The sequence below is a fragment of the Pipistrellus hanaki genome, assembly GCF_964339955.1.
Source record: "Pipistrellus hanaki genome assembly, chromosome: 1".
Lineage (NCBI taxonomy): Eukaryota > Metazoa > Chordata > Mammalia > Chiroptera > Vespertilionidae > Pipistrellus > Pipistrellus hanaki.
In genome coordinates, this window is record NC_140503.1 from 7,706,822 (window position 1) to 7,727,264 (window position 20,443).

Sequence of the window (20,443 nt, forward strand, 5' to 3'; positions counted from 1 at the left end):
TGTAAGCTCCGCCCCGGAACTGCGGACGGCGCGTGGCGTCAGTCGGAGCAGTGAGCCCGGTGGCGCCTGCCTGAGAGATCCGCGCGGCGCCTTAGAGAACAGCGCGGGGTGTCCACACGGAGCGTGCCGGCGGGAGAAGAGCCGGGGGTGCGCTCCCGGGCGCCCACCGCGGGCCTCTCCGGGTCGCGATTCCTGATTGCTGAGAGGGCGGCCACCGGCCCAGCCAAGCAGCCTGCGGATCCCGTTAGCACCCCTCCTGTAGGTACCCCTTCCGTGGGCGTCAGGGCCGCGGTCCGTGCGTGAGGCCAGGCCGGAGCGCGGGTCAGGGGCCCGGCCCCTCGAGGAGGGGCCCCGTTTACTCTGCAGGCCGCAGTCTGCGCGCCCGTGTGCGTGAGCACCCCCCGCGCCTCCTGGGCACCCCCCGCGCCTTCTGGGCACCCCCCGCGCCTCCTGGGCACCCCCCGCGCCTCCTGAGCATCCCTCCTCCCCCCGCCTCCTGAGCATCCCCCGCGCCTTCTGAGCAACCCCCGCGCCTCCTGAGCATCCCTCCTCCCCCCGCCTCCTGAGCATCCCCCGCGCCTTCTGAGCACCCCCCGCGCCTCGGGGTCCCTGAGCTCGGGGGGTTCGGGAGCCCGGAGAACAGTGGAGGTGGGCGAGCCTTCCTGCGGGCTGGTGCGCTGGCCTCGGGAGGCGCCATGCTGAGCGGTTTTTGATGTGCGTCACCTTTTTGTAGGAGCGTTTTGAGGACCCAGTGGAACAAATAGCCACATCACCCCTGTTTTTCCTGACGGGGAAGCTAAGGCGCCCAGAGATCACCCATTCGTCCAGCACAGACTCTGCTGGCGAGTGGTGGTCGGGCTTTGTCTTTTTTAGAGGATATTTTTCTTAGCCTTTCTGAAAATGGAAAGCATGGGTGGACTTGCGCTCAAACTAGACATGCTTAAATGGTTCTTAAATCCCTTCATGGGTATCCTTCGCAGGGAGTGCATAACCTGGATGCTTTTGAGCATTTGGCAAAGGCCAGAATGGGGAAACAGGCATTTATTTGCCCTCTCTAGGCAAGACTTGAAAAGGAAGAAAGGTGTGCACTTAAAAAAAAAGTGTGTGTGTGTATGTGTGTATATATGTATATATCTTTATTGATTTCAGAGAGGAAGGGCGAGGGAAAGAGAGAGAAACATCAGTGATGAGAGAGAATCATTGATTGGCAGCCTCCTGCAGGCCCCTACTGGGGATCAAGCCTGCAACCTAAGCAGTAGCCCTTAACCAGATGGAACCTGGGACCCTTCGGTCTGCAGGCCGATGCTCTAGCCACTGAGCCAAACCAGGTAGAGCAAAACTATGCACTTTTATTAAAGCTGGCCCCTTCAGGAGTCCCCCTCATCCCTCCCTTAAAAAAAAAAGGAAACAATTTTATTCTGCCTTCAAAATGGCTTGCATGATGCTGACTTCATCCTCCATTTTATGACTTGAACATGATTAGGCTCTTTGTCCCTTTAAAAAGATGAGAGCAGCTCTTTGTCCCTTTAAAAAGATGAGAGCAGCTCTTTGTCCCTTTAAAAAGATGAGAGCAGCCGACACTGGTTTGGTTCAGTGGATAGAGCATTGGCCTGTGGACTGAAAGGTCCCAGGTTCGATTCCGGTCAAGGGTATGTACCTTAGTTGCGGGCACATCCCCAGCAGGGGGTGTGCAGGAGGCAGCTGACTGATATTTCTCTCTCATCGATGTTTCTTTCTATCCCTCTCCCTTCCTCTCTGTAAAAAATAAATAAAATATATTTTTAAAAAAGGATGGGAGCACAGGTTCAGAGAGGATTAAGCAGGGCTTTCTTTCCAAGGGCTCACAAGCAGTAAGTATTGGATTTGGGCTACTTTGCTCCATCTTCTTTATTCCCTCTGTTGCAGCCAGGAGGCCTGCTTTGTGGGTGTATTTCTTTCCTTCCTTGGTCTCTAGCTGGGAGCATCAGTGTAGAGACACCTTTGTGTCCTCACGTCTTTGCAGGGCCTGGCATTCTATAGGCTGCTTAGAAAACATCTGTTGCCTCAGAAGCCATGCTTCTCAGTTGCCAAACGTCACGGAACATTTCTCTCTCCTTTTCAGCCACCATGAAGTTGAAGGACACAAAATCAAAGCGAAAGTCACCAAGCTATGGCAAGTTTCAGAAGAAGGGAATCAAGGTTGTGGGAAAATGGAAGCAGGTGAAGATTGACCCAAACATGTTTGCAGATGGACAGATGGATGACCTGGTATGCTTTGAGGAACTGACAGATTACCGGTTGGTCTCCCCTGCCAAGAATCCCTCCAGTCTCTTCTCAAAGGACCCCAAGAAGAGGAAGGCCCAAGCTGTTCCCGAAGGAGAGGAGGAAGGAGAGTGTAGCTCTGCAAAGAAAAAGATGAAGTTGAAGAAGCGCAAAGATGTGGCCCAGCCCGAGTGTGAGGTCGAAGAGGCTGGGCCAGAGCCTCAGGGAGATGGCGCAGTTGGCCCTGATCCAGAGGGAGGGGAGATGGCATCAGGAAGCCCGGCCCTGGCTGTTCCAAAAAAGAAGAAAAAGAAAGAGAAGAGAAAATTGGAGCCTTCACAGGGAACTACTCCAAAGGGGCCCAAAAAAGCCAAGACCTGGCTGCCTGAAGTGCATGACCAGAAGGCAGATGTGTCAGCTTGGAAGGATCTGTTTGTACCCAAGCCAGTTCTCCGTGCACTCAGCTCTCTAGGCTTCTCTGCACCCACACCAATCCAAGCTCTGACCTTGGCTCCTGCCATCCGTGACAGACTGGACATCCTTGGGGCTGCCGAGACAGGTAAGGGCACCTTATCTGGGCTGAGCCTTTGGTTGCTAAGGCTGGGTGACTGGGAGGAGGGGATGTTGGGAACATAACCATGAAAGCACGGTTAAATGAAGGTGTTTAGAAGTTAGCCAGCTCTGAGTTGTAATCTGTGTGTTCCTGATCAGTACCCTAGGCAAGTCACCCTAAGTCCTGAACAGTATATGTCCATTATAAAATAGAGATAACAGCAGCCTATTTCTTTAGTGTGTGGGTTAAATGGAAATGCCACAGAAAAGTAAAATTGAAGTCATTGTAAGTGATCTGCAAGTGGTGGTTTTTTCCTGTTCTTGAGGCTTTTCTAAGTGGCTCAGAGTAGGGCTAAGATCAGCCCTCTGGAGAGGTAGATCTTCATTAGTGTAAGGAAGAGGTGTCCAGTTCTCAATTGTCCAAAGATAAAAAGTACTGCTTTGGGAGTTGGTGAGTTGTCACTGGAAGGTTCTGAGTGTGGTGGATGATGAGTAGGTGGATTTTGTAGGTAGATTTGGCATGAGCTGCCTGTTGGGACTAGACATTGTTTAAAGTTCCTGCATTCCCCAAGTCACCTAAGACTGTGAAGCAATGACAGGTTGACTTTCCCTGGGTGGACTAAACTGAATGAGGGGCCGAAACCGGTTTGGCTCAGTGGATAGAGCGTCAGCCTGCGGACTGAAAGGTCCCGTGTTCGATTCTGGTCAAGGGCATGTACCATGGTTGCGGGTATATCCCCAGTAGGGGGTGTGCAAGAGGCAGCTGATTGATGATTCTCTCTCTTATCGATGTTTCTAACTCTATATCCCTCTCTCTTCCTCCCTGTAAAAAATCAATAAAATATATATTTAAAAAGATAAATAAAAATAAACTGAGTGAGGGGAGGAACTTATACTGCCTGGAACTGTTAGTCCAACTAGACCAGGGGTCCTCAAACTTTTTAAAGTGGGGGCCAGATCACGGTCCCTCAGAGAGCTGGAGGGCCGGACTATATGAGCTACTAATTCCTACTGTAACACCTCGGCTGCGCTCACTGACCAAAAAACCTGGCGGGCCGGATCAGACTCCTCTGCGGGCCGTAGTTTGAAGACCCCTGAACTAGACCATTGGTAACATACGTGTGTGTGTGTGTGTGTGTGTGTGTGTGTACTTCAAAATTGAGCTATCAGCTATTAAAGTGTGAATACATTTTTTGAGGACACCCTCTATATGCATATGTATGTATGAGTGTGTATATATACACTAGAGGTCTGATGCATGAAATTCATGCAAGGGGCTTGGCCTTCGAAGCTGCGGCTTTGTCCAGAAGGTCATCCAACTGTCTGGTCTAATTAGCATATTCTGCTATTATTATTATTATTATTATTATTATTATTATTATACTAGTGGCCCGCTGTATGAAATTCATGCAGGGGGAGGTGTCCCTCAGTCCAGCCTGCACCCTCTCCAATCTCCAATCTATGACATTCCTCTCCAAATCCAGGACCCACTGGCTCCTAACCATTCACCTTCCTGCTTGTCTGATTGCCCCCTCACCACTGCCTGCCGGCCTGATCTCCCCCAACTGCCCTCCTCTGCCAGCCTGTTCGCCCCCAATGCCCTTCCCTCCTCCCCCCACCGGCCTGATTGTTCCCAACTACACCCTCCCCCCTCTCCCCCACTGGCCTGTTCACCCCTAACCACCTCTGCCTCGGCCCTGCCACCATGGCTTTGTCCAGAAGGACGTCTGGTCTCCTGAAAGGTCTCCCATTCTAATTAGCATATTACCCTTTTATTAGTATAGATACACACACACACACATAAATAAAATGTGAGTCACATATATATAATTTCAAGTTTCCAAGGAGCCATGTTAAAAATGTAAAAAAGAAGAGGTGAAATTAATTTTAACAATATATTTAACCAATTTTATAAAAAACATTTCAGTATGTAATTTATGTAGAATTTTTAATGAGCTACTTTGCATTTCTTTTTATAGTAACTTTTGAAAATCTGTGTGTATTTTGAACCTGCAGCACATCTCAATTTAGAGTAACCACAGTTTAAATGCTCAGTAACCTTATGTGGCTAGTGACTACTCTATGGTACGGATAGGACTAGACCATCTAGACCACATGTGTCAAACACAAGGCCCGCGGGCCAAATCCAGCCCGCCAGGCCTTGCAATGTGGCCCGCACTGCGCTGTCATCACTGCACTCCGCTGTCAGTTTATGACATTGTCAGTTTATGACTGTTCAGTAAACCATTCGGCCCGCGATTTAGGCTGGATTTTAGATTTTGGCCCCTTCTCTGATTGAGTTCGACACCCCTAATCTAGACACTTAGTGCCTTCTGGAAGTGGTCAGGAAGTTTGGGATGAGTTCCTTTGTAAAGTCACATAGATGGAATAGTGAGGAAACCACAAGAGAGGGTAATGAAGGTAATAATGACTTAGACCATTTTCTTAGCATTTAAAAATGAGTCTTGCCCTGTGTTAAGTTCTCACAACCAGCCTGAGGTAAGTTCCATTATTCCCATCTTACCGATGTGAAACTTGGCATCACAGAGGATAGACAGAGTCCCTAAACATGCACAGCTGAAATCTGTGGTGCCTGGATTCTAGACTGGCTCTTTGTGCTTTGGTATGTGCAGAAGTGTGGAATGGGTTTCTGGATGTCAGGTAGGCAAGGTTCTGTGAGCCACTGTGGCTAAAGCCTGACATTGGGAGTTATACCACAGCTCCTATTAGGCCATCGCATGGAATGTTGTGAATCTGCAGGTCCAAGATTCAAAAAAGCTTGGGGCTGTGGACAACTGCTGCCCATGTATGTAATGAATATACCCTCTACCCCACAAGATACTTTGGACCACTTTGTAATCTCTCCTTCCCTGGCCTCCCTCCTTTTCATCTCCAGGCAGCCTCTTATATTTCCACTAGAGGCCCGGTGCACGAAATTCGTGTGTGTGTGTGTGTGTGTGTGTGTGTGTGTGTGTGTGTGTGGAGGGGGTGTCCCTCAGCCCAACCTGCACCCTCTCTAATCTGGGAGCCCTCAATGGATGTCCTTCTCACAATCCAGGACTGCTGGCTCCCAACTGCTTGTCTGCCTGCCTGCCTGTAATAACTGAATATTATATACATATTATACAAAAACATTCTTTTGTCAGCCCACATATAATGAATTTGAGTTTAAATATTCCATTGTTAATGTCCCACCTGCTTGCCTTCATGATTGCCCCTAACCTCTTTTGCCTGCCAGCCTGATCACCCTCTAACCACTCCCTGCCAGCCTGATTGATGCCTAACTGCTCCCCTGCCAGCCTGGTTGTCCCTAACTGCCCTCCCCTGCAGGCCTGGTCCTCCCCTCCACCCCCCAACTGCTCTCCCTAGCAGGCCTGGCTCCCCCCCAACTGCCCTTCCCTGCAGGCCCAGTCTCCCCCAACTTCCCTCCTCTGCTGGCCTGGTCACCCCTAACTGCCATCCCCTGCAGGCTTGATCACCCCCAACTGCTCTCCTTTGCAGGCCTCGTTCCTCCCAACTGCCCTCCTCTGCTGGCCATCTTGTGGTAGCCATCTTGTGTCTAAATGGGGGCAGCCATCTTTGACCACATGAGGGCAGCCATCTTGTGTGTTGGAGTGATGGTCAATTTGCATATTACTCTTTTATTAGATAGGAATTTTTCCTCTCCTTTGTGCTTTTCATTTTATACTTTACAATGCATTAGGAATTCCAAAATCCATTTGTTGTTTTTGCTTTAGATGGTCAGTTATTTTTAAGAAAAGTTCAAATAAGAAAAAGGCATCTTTTATATTTATTCATGTTACTATTTTTGGTGCTCATCATTCCTTTTGTTGATCCAGATTTTCTGCTGCATGAAAGACTTCCTTTAATATTTTTTTTTTGTTCAGCTCTACTGATGATAAATTGTTTCAACTTTATATACCTAAAAGAGTCATCTTGTATTTGCTTTGAAAGAAATTTTTGCTGAGTGTAGAGTTCTAGATTGTCCGTTATTTTTTCAGGTCTTCAGATACAAATATTGTTACACGGTCTTCTAGCTTTCATTTTTCTGTTGGAAAGTGCTATTTTTCTTCTCTGGAGTTTTGTGGATCTGTTTTTGCTCTTTTATTCTTCTTGTTTCTGCTTATAGCACCTCATTTTCTTGTGAGTTTTTAATACTGAGAGCTGTTCGTTTTCCTCTGAAAATTCTTTGGGAGAGTTCTTTGAGGCCTATGATAAAGGTTTCTTTGTCCAGAGTTCATTTTCTTGTTTCTGCTTGTGTTTTATAACTTTGGAACTACTTTTGGTTCTCAGCTCCGGGAGCTTTGTTTTGATTGTTTTGACCACTCACATGATAGAAATTTGGACTCCATATACATTCAGAGGCCATTCATTCTTGTCTAAGCATAGACAAAAGTATGCCAATTTTCTCAAAAACTAAGATTTTATTTTTCTTACTTCCTCCTTCCTCACCAAAGAAAGGTCTTGGGAAAGAACTCTTACATATGTCCATTCCCCCTCCCTCCCCCGCCCAGCCCAATGTGTTGTTCTTTAGCAGCAACAACAAAACACACATACAACTTGCCCATCTCTCTCTTTTTTTTTTTTTGCCTCTTTTTTATTTTATTGATTTTTTACAGGGTGGAAAGGAGAGAGATAGAGAGATAGAAACGTCAATGAGAGAGAAACATCGACCAGCTGCCTCCTGCACCCCCCGCACCGGGGATGTGCCTGCAACCAATGTACATGCCCCTAACTGGAATCGAACCTGGGACCTTTCATTCCGCAGACCGATGCTCTACCACTGAGCCAAACTGGTTTCGGCAACTTGCCCATCTCTTAAGGGTTTCATTGCTTGGACATTTGTCCTTAGTTCATCATTGGTGACGTCAGGTTTCATTGCCAGCTTGCCAGATTTTCCTCAGGCTCCTAAATATAGATGCAGTGCTGTAAGGGAACCTATGCAGGGGTTGGGGAGGGGATGGGGATGGCTTTGGTTGATCAGGGTGGTACTTAGCCATTCCAAGGGTTCCTTATTCTGTGTAAAGAACCCAAGAAAAAAATATGTGCATCTGTTGATTCACACTGTTTTTGCATGTTCTGTCTGTTTGCTTAGGCAGTGGGAAAACGCTGGCCTTTGCCATTCCAATGATTCATTCAGTGCTGCAGTGGCAGGTGAAAAAGCCTACCCCAGCTCTGAGTAACACACCAGCACCAGCTGGTGAGACTGGAGCTGAGACTGAGTCTGGAGCCTTGTGTGATGAGGTGGGGATGGAGGGTGAAGCACTGCCCAGTGAGGCTGGAACGAAGACTGGAGCAGCACCCAGCAAGGCCGAAGCCAAGACTGAAGCTGCCATCTCAGCCCAGGTGCTGCCCTTCTGGGATGATGATGCTGGTGAAGGACCTTCTTCCCTGATCAGGGAGAAGTCCATCCCCAAACAGGATGAAGACAAAGAGGAAAAGCTTGATGAAGAACAGATTGGAAAGCTACAACAGGAGTTCGATGTCAAATCCGTCACCTTTAAATCATATGCGAAGTGTCCTCTACTTGGGCTGGTTCTGACTCCCACCCGAGAGCTAGCTGTCCAGGTCAAGCAGCACATTGATGCTGTGGCCAAGTTCACAGGTGAGGTTTAGTTCCATGTAATAAGTGTTTCTGAGAGGGTCCTAGGTGCCGGTCTGCCAGAGAATTATGCTCTACAGAAAACTGAGTGCCACTTTCTCAGTTGTCCTAAGACACATAGCTAATGCTATTCTAGATGCACAGGAAATTAATTTGTTGGGTATAGTGGATACTTAGGGCAGGTTTTGACAAACTGCCTGATTTTGTAAATAAAGTTCAGCCCACCAAGGCAGAGAGAAGTAGAGTTAGTAGTTGATGTTTTTAAAAGACGTTTTTATTGGTTTTGAGAGAGAGAGAGAGAGAGAGAGAGAGAGAGAGAGAGAGAGAGAGAAGGAGAGAAGGAGGGAAGGAGGGAAGGAGGGAAGGAGGGAGGGAGGGAGGGAGGAAGGGAGAAGGATAGAAGCATCGATGAGAGAGAAACATCGATCATCGATCAGCTGCCTCCTGCATGCCCCCTACTGGGGATTGAGCCCACAACCTGGGCATGTGACCTCTTAGTTCATGGGTCAATGCTCAATCTCTGAGCCATATTGGTTGGGCAGTAGTTGTGATAGACCATTTAGCCCACAAAGCCAAAAATGTTTATGATTGACGCGTTAGGGAAAACTTTGCCGACTTCTGCCTTATAGCATTAGAACTTAATTCTCTCACGGAATTCCTTTTGGGGAGAACTGCACAGTGCGAGTGTGTAATTTATAGTAAAAGCAGCAGTTATTTTTCCAGCTCTCACTGCGTGTGAGGTACTTTGATAAGCACTTTGACAGCATGCTTCTGTGTGTTTCTTCCCCACTGGATACCTCAAGAAGTCCTTCACGATGGAGGAGAGATCAGCAGGTACTGGAGGAGACTCAGATGAATCCTAGTTGAGGGGAGTGGGCAGGCTTCTCCGGGGAGGTGTGTCACAGCCACAGGCAGCATTATCCCCAGTTGTGCAGCATTGCTCAGTTTTTCTGGAGCTGTTGTGGTTGGAGAGAGGGGGGTAGAGAGAAAGGAGGGTGGGGAAGCAGGCAAGGCCCAGATCCCAGCCTTGGAAAGCCCTCAGGGGTGGCACCAGCAGTCAGGCCAGGCCAGCTCTCTCAGCATCCCCTGCAGAGGGGAGCTGTGCTGGTTTGCCTCTGCTAATCTGGGAGCGCCTGTGACAGCTGTGGAAGAAAGCAGCTAGACTGAATAACAGTGTCCCCTATGTTTGTGTACCACAGGAATTAAAACTGCTATTTTGGTTGGTGGAATGTCCACGCAGAAACAGCAGAGGATGCTGAACCGCCAGCCTGAGATTGTGATCGCCACTCCGGGCCGACTGTGGGAGCTAGTGAAAGAAAAGCACCCTCATTTGAGCAACCTCCGGCAGCTCAGGTGAGAGACAGGAGCTCCCTCACCCTTGTTCTGAAGTGGGTCTGAGGTGATCTGGTAGTGTGTGCAGGGCCATCTCTGTCACAAAGTGTCCTGATGTGGTACCAGCTAAACTTTGGCCTTCAGGAAACCAAACATGCATGAGGGAGATTAGTTGAGTCCCTCACGGTGTGTGTGTGTGTGTGTGTGTGTGTGTGTGTGTGTGTTGACGGTGACGGTGGTAGTAGGATGCTCTAGATAATTTCTCTTACCCACTATTAACCAGCGAATGTGGGACTGTCTGGATCTGCAGGTGCCTGGTGATTGATGAGGCTGACCGGATGGTTGAGAAAGGCCACTTTGCTGAGCTCTCACAGCTACTGGAGATGCTCAGTGACTCCCAATACAACCCAAAGAGACAGACACTTGTTTTTTCTGCCACCTTGACTCTGGTACATCAAGCTCCTGCTCGAATCCTTCACAAGAAACATACCAAGAAAATTGACAAAACTGCCAAGCTTGGCATCCTCATGCAGAAGATTGGCATGAGGGGCAAGCCCAAGGTCATTGACCTCACAAGAAATGAGGCCACAGTGGAGACACTGACCGAGACCAAGATCCATTGTGAGAATAATGAGAAGGACTTATATCTGTACTACTTCCTGATGCAGTATCCAGGACGCACCTTAGTGTTTGCCAACAGTATCTCCTGCATCAAACGCCTCTCTGGGCTCCTCAAAGTCTTAGACATCATGCCGCTGACCCTCCACGCCTGCATGCACCAGAAGCAGAGGCTCAGAAACCTGGAGCAGTTTGCTCGCCTGGAAGAGTAAGTCAGGCCTGTCCCCAGAGCCCAGCCTCTGGCCATTGGGTCAAGGTTGCCAGGATGGTGGGGAGATGGTGGGAAGCTACCTTCTGTTATGGGGCCTTATCAGTATAAGGTGCCTTTGTTTTGCACAGTATGAGGCAGGCTTACCCTGTCTGGTACATTTGGTTGCTGTCATGCCCAACAGAAATTTCCTTAATAATGAACAGTGGTGACAGTAGTACCTACCATAAGAATAGAGTAAGTACTAGGATGCATTTTGGTTCATCACTACATTCATTCACTTCTAACATTCTTGAGAAGCAGCAGAATAGATTGATGGTAAGAGAACAGATTGGAAGCAGACTACTTGAGGTCAAATCCTGGCTGTACCCTTCTAGCTGGTCAAATTCTGTTTCAGTTTTCTCATAGTGTAATAGTGGAAGCCACCTCAGAGCACTTTTGAGAAGATTAAGTGGATTTGTCATATAAAGTGTTAAGAACAATGCCTGGCATGTAGCAAATACTTGCTAAATGTTAGCTTTGCTATCACTTGTTATTCTCATTTTATAGGTGAGAATAGTAAGGTCTAGGAAAGCTAGGTAGCTTGCCCAAGGTTTCTCAGCCTGACAGAGCTGGGCCTCTGACCAGCCTGTCACCCCCAGAGCTCATGCTGTGCCTTACATGCTATGCTGTCGTTGACCATCTGCCTCAGGGCCAGACGATGCTCAGACAGCAGGGTGCAGATTATCATGCTGAGGGTTGGCCAGTGGAGGTGACTCTGAATTGGCATTTGCCCGCAAGGTTTTTTGTCTGGTTACAGGTGATAAGTTTCTAAAACAAGTGTCTGGTTTTTACCACCCTTTGAATGTTGGTAGGTATAGACACGGTATTGAACCCGCAATCTTGGCATTTGGTGACAATTCTCTAAAACAGTGGTCTGCAAACTGCAGTCACATGTGACTCTTTGGCCCCTTGAGTATGGCTCTTCCACAAAATACCACGTGTGGGTGTGCACGTGCAGTGCGATTGAAACTTCATGGCCCATGTGCAGAAGTCTGTTTCGGCCTGTGCGAGTATTTTGAAGAAGTGGCGTTAGAACACTCAAGGGGCCAAAGAGCCGCATGTGGCTTGAGAGCCGTGGTTTTCCGACCATAGCTCTAACCAACTGAGCTATCCAGCCAGTGCTTACTGCCTGTTTTTATTTTAACTTTTTAAAATATGTTTTCACTGATTTAAAAAAATATCTTTATTGACTTCAGAGAGGAAGGAAGAGAGAGTTAGAAACATTGATGAGAGAGAATCATTGATCGGTTGCCTCCTGCACATTCCCTACTGGGGATCGAGCCTGCAACCCAGGCATGTGCCCTGACCAGGAATTGAACTGGTGACCTCCTGGTTCACAGGTCATCACTTAACCACCGAGCCACACTAGCCAAGGCTGCCTGTTTTTATTAGTAACTTTTTATTGGAATACAGCAAGGCTTATTCATGTATTGTCTGTGTCTGCTTTTGCACCATAACAGCCGAGTTGAGTAGTTTCAACAGAGACTATTCACCCACAAAACCAAAAATAATTTACTCCCTGGCCTTTTATAGAAAGAGTTTGTTGACCTTGACTTACAGCAATGGTTTAATGTTTGACAATCTTTAATTTGCATCATATTCCCCATGCCTACCTCAGAGATACAGGGAGTTTGGACCCTGAAGGGCCCAGAGTCTTATTTTTAAGATCTCAAGTGCTTTCGACTTTCCTCGAGCCGTGCATATGTTAAGGAACATCACTCCACACATACTATCGAGTGCTTACTATGAACCAGGTGCTGTCCTAGGGGCTGGTAATAGCACAGTGAACAATGCAGTCTCCTGGAGATTACGTTACAGTGGAAGGAAATAATAAGTTGAAAAGTAAGTACATAAAAAAAAAAAAAAAGAAGAAGAAAAGTAAGTATATGGCCATTCAGGTGGTACTAAATGCTAAGTAGTCAAGTTGTGTGGGGAGTTGTGCAGACTGTGTGAGTGTATGGCCTGGGAGGCTTCTCTGATAAGGTGAGGGCTGAGCAGAGAGTGGAAGTAAGGAAATGTGAGTATCTCGGGAAGACCTTTTAAGACCTGAGGTACAGCAAGTGCAAGGGCCTGACGCAAGGGCACGTTGGGCATGTTTGAGGAAGAGCAAGGACATCTCTGACCGGAGGGAAGTCAGCGGGAGGGTGAGAGATGAGGTCACCGACCTGGACTATGTGTGGCTTCACGGAAGTCACTTGAGGTGGTCTTCAGTATTGCAGAGTGTGGCTTGTTGATTACAGCCATGTATGTACCTTGGAAAGTTAATCTCTCTGAGCTTAAGATTCTGAATCTGTAAAAGGGAGATACGTAGATAATATCTCATAGGGTGTTTGTAAGGGTGTATAGTGCTGAGAATACTCAGCAGGTGGTAAGAATTTGATTAGTGATACCCTGTTTCCCCGAAAATAAGACAGTGTCTTATATTAATTTTTTCTCCCAAAGTTGCGCTAGGTCTTATTTTCAGGAGATGCCTTATCTTTCCATGCGCTAGGTCTTATTTTCGGAGGATGTCTTATTTTCGGAGAAACACTGTAGCTATTGGGTATTATTAATGAGCTTTCTTTCTCTATCACAGTTGTGTTCTCCTGGCAACAGATGTCGCAGCTCGGGGCCTGGATATTCCTAAAGTCCAGCATGTCATCCATTACCAGGTAGGGGCATCAGGGAATTTGAACATAGTTTCTAGTATCAAATGGGGAATTTTTAAAGCAAAGGTTGGGAGAGGGAGGAGGAATTGTTATCCCAAGGCCTCATGCAACAGAGAATACCACTGGCACCTAATGAACAACCAGCTGCTGCCACTTGGCTTTGTCTGATGTCAAAGAGCCCCTCTCTCTCACTTGGGCAAGCTACAGGATATTGCCGGGTTAAAGTCTCAGTTTCTTCCACGAAGTGGGGATAATCAGTTTAGCATATAGAGCTGGAGCTTAAATCCCAGCTTGAGCAAGTAGCTTAGTCTCTTTGTACCACAGTTTTTATATTTAAGTGGCAGTTAGAGTATCTAATTCTTAAGTTCTTATTAAGGTAAAGTAAGTTATTACATATGAAGAGCTTAAAAAGCCATGTAGCACAGCATAAGCACTTAAATAAATCTTCGCAGCTCTTGATACTGACGTGAATAGTAGTGAATATCAGGGTGTGATGTGTATTGGCTGCCTCATTTTGGTTACTTTTGGCCATGTTGCTTAGCATCTCTGGTTTCAATGTCATTGTTTGTAAATGGAGTAAATGCTACCTACCCCATAGAATTATTACTAAAATTAAATGAGCTAATGCTGATGAAGCACCTAGCACAGGGAAAGTGCTTAAATAAAAGAGAGTTATTCTGGCATTATTATTTCTCCTTTTTTTGTCTTTCTTGCTTTAAAAAACAAATTTAGGGAACCAGTTCAATTTAGCAAATCTTCTTTTTGGGGAAGAGGCTGGCTTGGTCTTTGTAAAAGATATCTGGTGAACACTATACAGTTCTAGCCCCTAAGAAGTAGCAGATCCACTAGAGATGAAGTGACTGCAGCCATAAGTTAAGGCAGAAGAATATTGGAGAGTTTCAAAATATAACGGGAGAGAGCCCGGGCTGGGCGGCCCAGTTGGTTAGAGCATTGTCCCGATACGGTGTTTTACACACACACACACACACACGTATGTGTGAATGTATGTATGTATGTATGTATGTATGTATAGATATATAATGGGAGGGAGAGGTAGCTTCTAGTTTGGGAGGTTGGAAAGTGGTTTCTAAAAGATGCTTGGCATGTGAAGGTAGAAAGGATGTGAGCGTGTAGAGGTAGGAAAGAAAGGGGGAAAGAACACGGGGAAGTGGCAGTTAGCTGAGTGAGAAGAGGGGGTATATTGGAAGAGGAAAGTGAAGAATGACTGCCCTTTTCCACTTGAGTAGTCTGAGCGCCTGAACCAGGGCAGGGGCATGGGAGGGCAGAGCCCGCACAGTGACCGGGCAGTGAACCTGGGGACAGTTTGCATGTGGGACTGGGAAGGGCTGGGTCAGTCCGCGGTGCTGGAGAGGTTTCTAGCTGGCTGGCTCAGAGGGAGCAGGCTCCAGCATCGGCCTGCTGGTCCTGAGGGGAGGAGCAGTGTTTGGTGATGGCCACATGTTGACCTCCCAGTTCCTCCCTTGGCAGGTTCCTCGCACCTCGGAGATTTATGTCCACCGGAGTGGTCGAACTGCTCGTGCCACCAACGAAGGCCTCAGCCTGATGCTGATTGGGCCCGAGGATGTGATCAGTTTTAAGAAGATTTACAAAACCCTCAAGAAAGATGAGGACATCCCATTGTTCCCCGTGGAGACAAAGTACATGGACGCAGTCAAGGTAACAAGTGAAAGCCAGGCTAGTGAGGGGAGGGTCATGCTCCCTCACCTTGGAAGTATAACCCTTGGAAACTAAGTTATAGTTCTTCAAAGAGCTAAACAAAGGGGTTCATTAAAAAATAGAACGGGCCCTAGCCAGTTTGGCTCAGTGGATAGAGTGTCGGCTTGCGGACTGAAGAGTCCCAGGTTCGATTCTGGTCAAGGGCATGTACCTCGGTTGCAGGCTCCTTGCTCCTGCAGGAGGCAACCAATTGATGTGTTCTCACATTGATGTTTCTGTCTTTCCTTCTCTCTTTCACTCTCTGTTGAAAAGAGATGGGGGTGAGGGGGGATGGGCACTGTACCTGGCATAAGGGCGAAAGACTGAGCAGCCGCAAATGAGGCATTTTCTTCCTGACCCTTCACTGTCTGTCTCAAGCTTCCACCTCCTCTGCGCGCAGTGAGCCTGCTGCCTGGACATCCTGTGGTGGTTGCAGGGAAGGGAGGTCAGCGTGGCTTGCTGAGGCAGAGACTCAGGCTTTGTCACAGTCCTGAAGCAGATACAATAATTCCCACCTTTGGGGTTTTATTTTAACTTAGCAGGCATTCCCTGAGCGGGTAACTGCTTACTATGGGCCAGAGTGCATCAAATAGCAAGGCGGGTGCATTCTCTGTGGAGGTCCACTGGCTTGTGAGGCCGACCAAGTGCTAAAATTCAGCATGTGGTCCAGTGGGCACATGGTCGAATGGGTTGGCGATGAGGTTTTCTCCAAGCCTCCTGAAGACAGAGCTATGAAGAGGTGAAGAGATGAAATTCCAGGAACTGAGGGAGCAGAGCAGTTGGAAGCCATGTGGGGAAATCCGTGGGAGATGCCGGTGGAACGATGGAGACGCAGGTTGGAGGTGGAGATGCCGATGGAAGGTGGAGCTGCAGGTGGAAAGGAGGCGGTGCACAGGATAACCTTGAGAAGGAGGAATAGGAGCCTCCGGGCTTTTTGTGGCTCCTTTCCCTCACATCGCAAGCTCCATCTGTCTTCCGTGGTCACTGCAGTCTGACCACAACACCCGTGAGAGGGAGACGTGAAACGCTTTTCTCAAAGGACAGCGTGACAGAGAGGGAAGGCAGTTCTGTGAGTGTTTCTCTGCGGTTGAGAGCTGGGCCCTAACTCCAGGCTGTTGGGGTGCTTCAGGGTCTCAGCTCAGCCGTGGAAGCCAGCTGTGGTGCTGGGGAGGAGTGTCCTGTGGACACTGTAACTGCAGTCCGCCTCGGAGGCTCTAAGGGGCAGTTCAGGGTTTGGAGGCCGGCCCTTGTGGTTTCCTCTGTGCCACGTTTCACAAGTGCCCTCTGCGTGTTTATGAGGTACCACTTGCTTCCAAAAAGGATCACAAGAGCAGGTTTAAAAAAAAAAAAAAAAAAATACATTTTTATTGATGTCAGAGAGGAAGGGACAGGGAAAGAGAGCTAGAAACATCAATGATAAGAGAGAATCATTGATCAGCTGCCTCCTGCACACCCCACACTAGGGATCGAGTCCACAACCCAGGCATGTGCCCTGCCCAGGAATTGAATGTGACCGGGCTCAAGAGCATTTTTAAATAAGCTTAAACAGACTTGCTTCCCAGAGGCCTGAACCCTTTGTCAGATGAACACTTTCTGTTCCTTCCCTCCAGGAGCGAGTCCAGCTAGCTCGGCAGGTTGAGAAAGCTGAGTATCGGAACTTCCAGGCTTGTCTGCACAACTCCTGGATTGAGCAGGCGGCTGCTGCCCTTGAGATTGAGCTGGATGAGGAAATGTACAAGGGTGAGTGGGCTGGACGGACCTTGAGCAAGGGCGAGTTCAGCTTGTTTTCCCTTCAACTCTGCCTTGTTGGAACCTCGCCACACCATGGGTCCCGCCACTGTCGGCAAGATGCCTGTTCCTTTCTGACCGGCCCTTGTCCCAGATGAGCCTAAAGTCTTCCTCTGTCTTGTTTGTCTGGGGCCTTCCATTACCACCCACATGTGGCCAGACTGCCTGTTTGCTGGCTGTTCCCTTAAATGGATGTTACCAGGTCAGGTTTCTTAATCGCCCTGTGCCTGGGTGTCCTCATTTATAAAATCCGGGTTATAAAGTACCTACCTCATGGGGGGTCAAGTTATTAACTGTTGTCATTACTACTCTGCCTGTCTTCCAAGCTAACGAAGCACTTGGGTCATCAGCTCACCTCACCTCCATGGTCTCCTGGATAGTTATGCTGCACATAGGGAACCAGGGTCGCAGAAGAGAAGTCATTTGTGCAGGAAAACAGCCCCACCACCAGGTGCCCTGAGCTCCTAACTCCGAACCTGGGCTCGAGGCTCAGGGTTCAGGGAAGCATCAGTGTGGTCCCTGCTCTAGAAAGTTCCTGAGTCTCAGAAGTGGCAGAACCACTTCTGGAACCGACAACACAAGAGTTAGGCCCATTGCTCTTTCCAGCCCACAGAGAGTAGCTCAGCTGGGGTGTTGGCATCTCGGTGCCAAAACCAAGAGTCAGACATACTGCTGTGTACTCAGCATAGAAGCAGGAACCAAACACTCGGCTTGATGACAGTGAGCTAGTCCTCCTCGTAGCTTGAGCTTGGGGCCTGGGCTGTAGATAGATGTTCTGCTTCCCTTCTCGAGGACAGGCCGGTGTGACCCCTTGGGCTGGGCCCGCCCCTGCAGGGTGGTCACAGTGCTGCGGGGGAGACGCAGGGGAGCTGGGCTGCATAGACGCGTCCTGTCTCCTGAGGGGTTTGTAGCTCCGAGTTGTCAAACCCCAGGCTGCAAGTGGTTGGGAGGTGTAGGAAGAAAACTGATAACATGTCTGGAGACTTGGGTTCTAATCTGTTTGACAGCTAGCTCTGTGACTTTCAGCAAGTGACCTCTGAATTTCTTGGACTGTGAAATTAAGATAATTCCTTCCTTAGAGGGTTTTTGTGACAGGTAAAGAACAGTGTGTCCCTGAGTGGCCCTCCTAAACTGTTAGAAGTCACACAACAGCAGCGTCTGCAGAGAAGTTCTGAGACTGCTTCTCCAAAAGAGTTCCAAAACATTTCTCCTCACATACCCCATTATCCCCAAGGTAAATGATCTTTTCGTACTGTGTTTCAAGGAGGAAAAGCTGACCAGCAGGAAGAGCGTCGGAGACAGAAGCAGATGAAGGTCCTGAAGAAGGAACTGCGCCATCTACTCTCTCAACCGCTGTTCAAAGATGACCTGAAGACCAAGTACCCCACTCAGTCTGGCCAGCCGCCGGCGCTCAAGCCCGCTCAGAGGAACGGGGAGTCCGCTTTGAGCTGCCTCTCCAAACAGAAGCAGAGGAAGCCAAAGCCCACAGCCAAAGAGCAGCAGCAGCAGCAGCAGCAGCAGCAGCAGCAGCAGCAGCAGGAGCCCCAGCCAAGTACAAGTGCAAATTAACAGCCTGAGGCAGCTGCTGCGGCCACACGTGGTCCGTGCTCTCTGGTTATGTGGCCACCTTCACCTTCCCTTTCACTCCATTGTCAGCCCCGTTACAGAAATCTCTCCCGACACTGCCCCGTGGCAGGAGGGACCTCATGCAGATTTGTGTTGTTTTAAAGTAAAGTTTATGTGTTTCTGTATTTCAGTGTTTATGTGCAGCAGCTTATGTATTTCTGTATGTCAGTGTTTATGAGCAGCAGCTTATGTGTTTCTGTATTTCAGTGTTTATGAGCAGCAGCTTATGTGTTTCTGTATTTCAGTGTTAATAGGCTTGTATGTTCAACTTGATTTCCTTAATTAAAAGCAACAGAACCAGCATGTCATCCTGTGTGTAGCCAGCGTATGGGGGATTCTGTCCTAGTCCTCGGCTGTAGGATGCACACGGGAGTGTCTTACCCCACTGGGCAGTGTGGATGGAGCAGGAGACCGGTGCTCTGTAGACCAATGTGAAGTCATTTCCGTCTGGGTCCTCACGCGTGCTTCCGCTTTTCCCCACGGCAGAACCCTTAGCTCGGGCTCCCACGCGCTTCGCTCACAGCTGTGGTTTTGTCTGAGCCAGCCCCGGTGTGGGTAGGAAGAGGTTGCCGTCCTCGGGCTCCAGGACAACACAAGCTTCCTGAACATCAGAGCCACTTGTGGGGAAGCCAAGACTAGTATGCTGTCTCAGACCTGCCCTAGCCCCTTTCTCTCATCTTTCTGCAGCCCCTTGGTGACAGAACTGGTTTGCTTCCCATGATTCCATGCGTCCCCGCCTTTGCATATGCTTTTCCCTTGGCCTGATTGCCTTCCCATCCTTGAGCCCTGCTTCCTGTTTGTAGGTCCCTGAGCCCCCAAGAGAGTGAAGTGCTCCTGCTGTGGGCCCCCGAGTACCCATGCCCACCCTCTGCACAGTGTTTGCCACTCAGATCACCTTTGCTGAGCTCCTGAGAGCAGAGGCTGCTGCTATGGCCTCTGCAGCCGCGGGTGGTGTGTAAATGTGCCGAGGGAACCAGCGACCTCCCGGTGCCACCCCAGCTTTCTCTGGTCAGTCTGGATGAGGAGCTAATATTGCTGCAGTTGTAGGAGCGCTGATTTCTGTACAGCTAAGTCTGGGCTTCTAAGTGGGTTTCCCTCGGCCTCATGGCAATGCCCCCCCCCCCCCCCTTGGCAGGATGGCAGCAGTATTCCCTCAGCCCCTTTGGAAAACTACAACAGGATGGTTGGTCTAAACTCAGACTCAGGTGTTATTGCGTGTGGACCAAGTGCCAGGCACTGCTAGGCACTGCAAGCCACTTTATTATTTGTCAGGTCTCAGACATTCTTCTGTCTGTGTAGTGGAGAAGACTGATTAATTGATTAAGCCTCGTTTGGGCTCACACAGCAGCAGGTGGCAGAGCTGGGTTTGGAACCTGAATATTTCCTTGTGGCTAAGAGCAGGTTAAACATATTGCATTAGTCTTTAAAGACAGCAGTGCTGCCAAAGAGTATCTCCCCAGAGTCACCGGAGAGAATGCAGAAGAAAAGAGCTGTAGTCCGTGAGGTCAGCGCCTGAGTGACAGCTGTCAGGGCAGCAGGGACTTTCCATTTTCCAAATGATGCATGGAGATTCAGGGATGTTCAAGGTCCCATAGCAGCACCTGAGCCATGAAAGGCCAAACAGATCCACCAATGTCCATTGACATCCTGCCCATACCTTCTAATGGTAAATTCTTTATTATTTTTACTAGAGGCCCAGTGCCCAAATTTGTGCATAGGTGGGGTCCAGCAGGCCACCCTGGTTGGGTGGATCTGGCTGGGTGGTGGTGGGGATGGGAGGGACACAGGAGGTTGGCTGGCCAGGCCCGTCTCCTGGTCGAACAACCGGGCAAGGGGACAATTTGCATATTAGCCTTTTATTATATAGGATTTTGGTGGTATAACATGTTATGGGAGTAGGTTTTAAAAGATGAGGCAGCTTCCCTAGACAGCTTCTCTGACCAGATGAGGTGAATGAAGCTTTGGTGAGGCCGGTGGTTTGTATTGATGCCTCAGCCCAAGGGCAGGACTTCCTGAGTGCCTGGATCTTCCCCCGAAAAAGTGCCTCCTCCTCCCTCCCCCCCCCCCCCC

The 20,443-nt window shown here is 48.8% G+C and overlaps 2 protein-coding genes across 7 annotated transcripts in view; one reads left to right on the top strand and one right to left on the bottom strand.

The window, feature by feature from the left end:
• OTUB2 (OTU deubiquitinase, ubiquitin aldehyde binding 2) overlaps positions 1–20,443 on the bottom strand; it is a 132,858-nt gene that overhangs the window by 99,075 nt on the left and 13,340 nt on the right. The window contains exon 7 of one of the 2 annotated variants that reach the window (XR_014794104.1): positions 18,829–20,427. The exons of the other annotated variant lie outside the window; for it this stretch is intronic. The gene's annotated coding sequence lies outside the window, so the exon portion shown is untranslated. Of the gene's footprint in view, positions 1–18,828; positions 20,428–20,443 lie in introns of those variants that run through there. 2 annotated transcript variants of the gene reach the window in all.
• On the top strand, positions 21–18,676 carry DDX24 (DEAD-box helicase 24). Of its 5 annotated transcripts, none has more exons than XR_014794064.1 (10): positions 21–258; positions 2,102–2,800; positions 7,889–8,398; positions 9,595–9,748; positions 10,038–10,553; positions 13,171–13,246; positions 14,732–14,920; positions 16,570–16,699; positions 18,012–18,503; positions 18,543–18,676. XR_014794064.1 is itself a non-coding variant. In XM_084873399.1 (9 exons), exons 2-9 carry the CDS (start codon positions 2,107–2,109, stop codon positions 18,314–18,316), a joined length of 2,574 nt encoding a protein of 857 aa, XP_084729525.1. In that variant the 5' UTR covers positions 21–258; positions 2,102–2,106; the 3' UTR covers positions 18,317–18,676. The 5 variants fall into 5 exon arrangements, 2 of the variants coding, with proteins under 2 accessions (XP_084729525.1, XP_084729524.1); XR_014794065.1 differs by having other exon boundaries at positions 35–258; positions 2,003–2,800; XR_014794066.1 differs by having other exon boundaries at positions 35–258; positions 2,003–2,800; positions 18,012–18,476; positions 18,553–18,676.

What these genes read in the sequence shown, in the direction of transcription:
- DDX24 (XM_084873398.1), top strand. Translation starts at nt 2,053, where the DNA reads ATGCTTCTCAGTTGCCAAACGTCACGGAACATTTCTCTCTCCTTTTCA. An exon ending in TGCTGTGGCCAAGTTCACAG is followed by an intron (nt 8,399 to 9,594) that starts GTGAGGTTTAGT and finishes TGTGTACCACAG; the next exon opens with GAATTAAAACTGCTATTTTG. An exon ending in GGATGAGGAAATGTACAAGG is followed by an intron (nt 16,700 to 18,011) that starts GTGAGTGGGCTG and finishes CTGTGTTTCAAG; the next exon opens with GAGGAAAAGCTGACCAGCAG.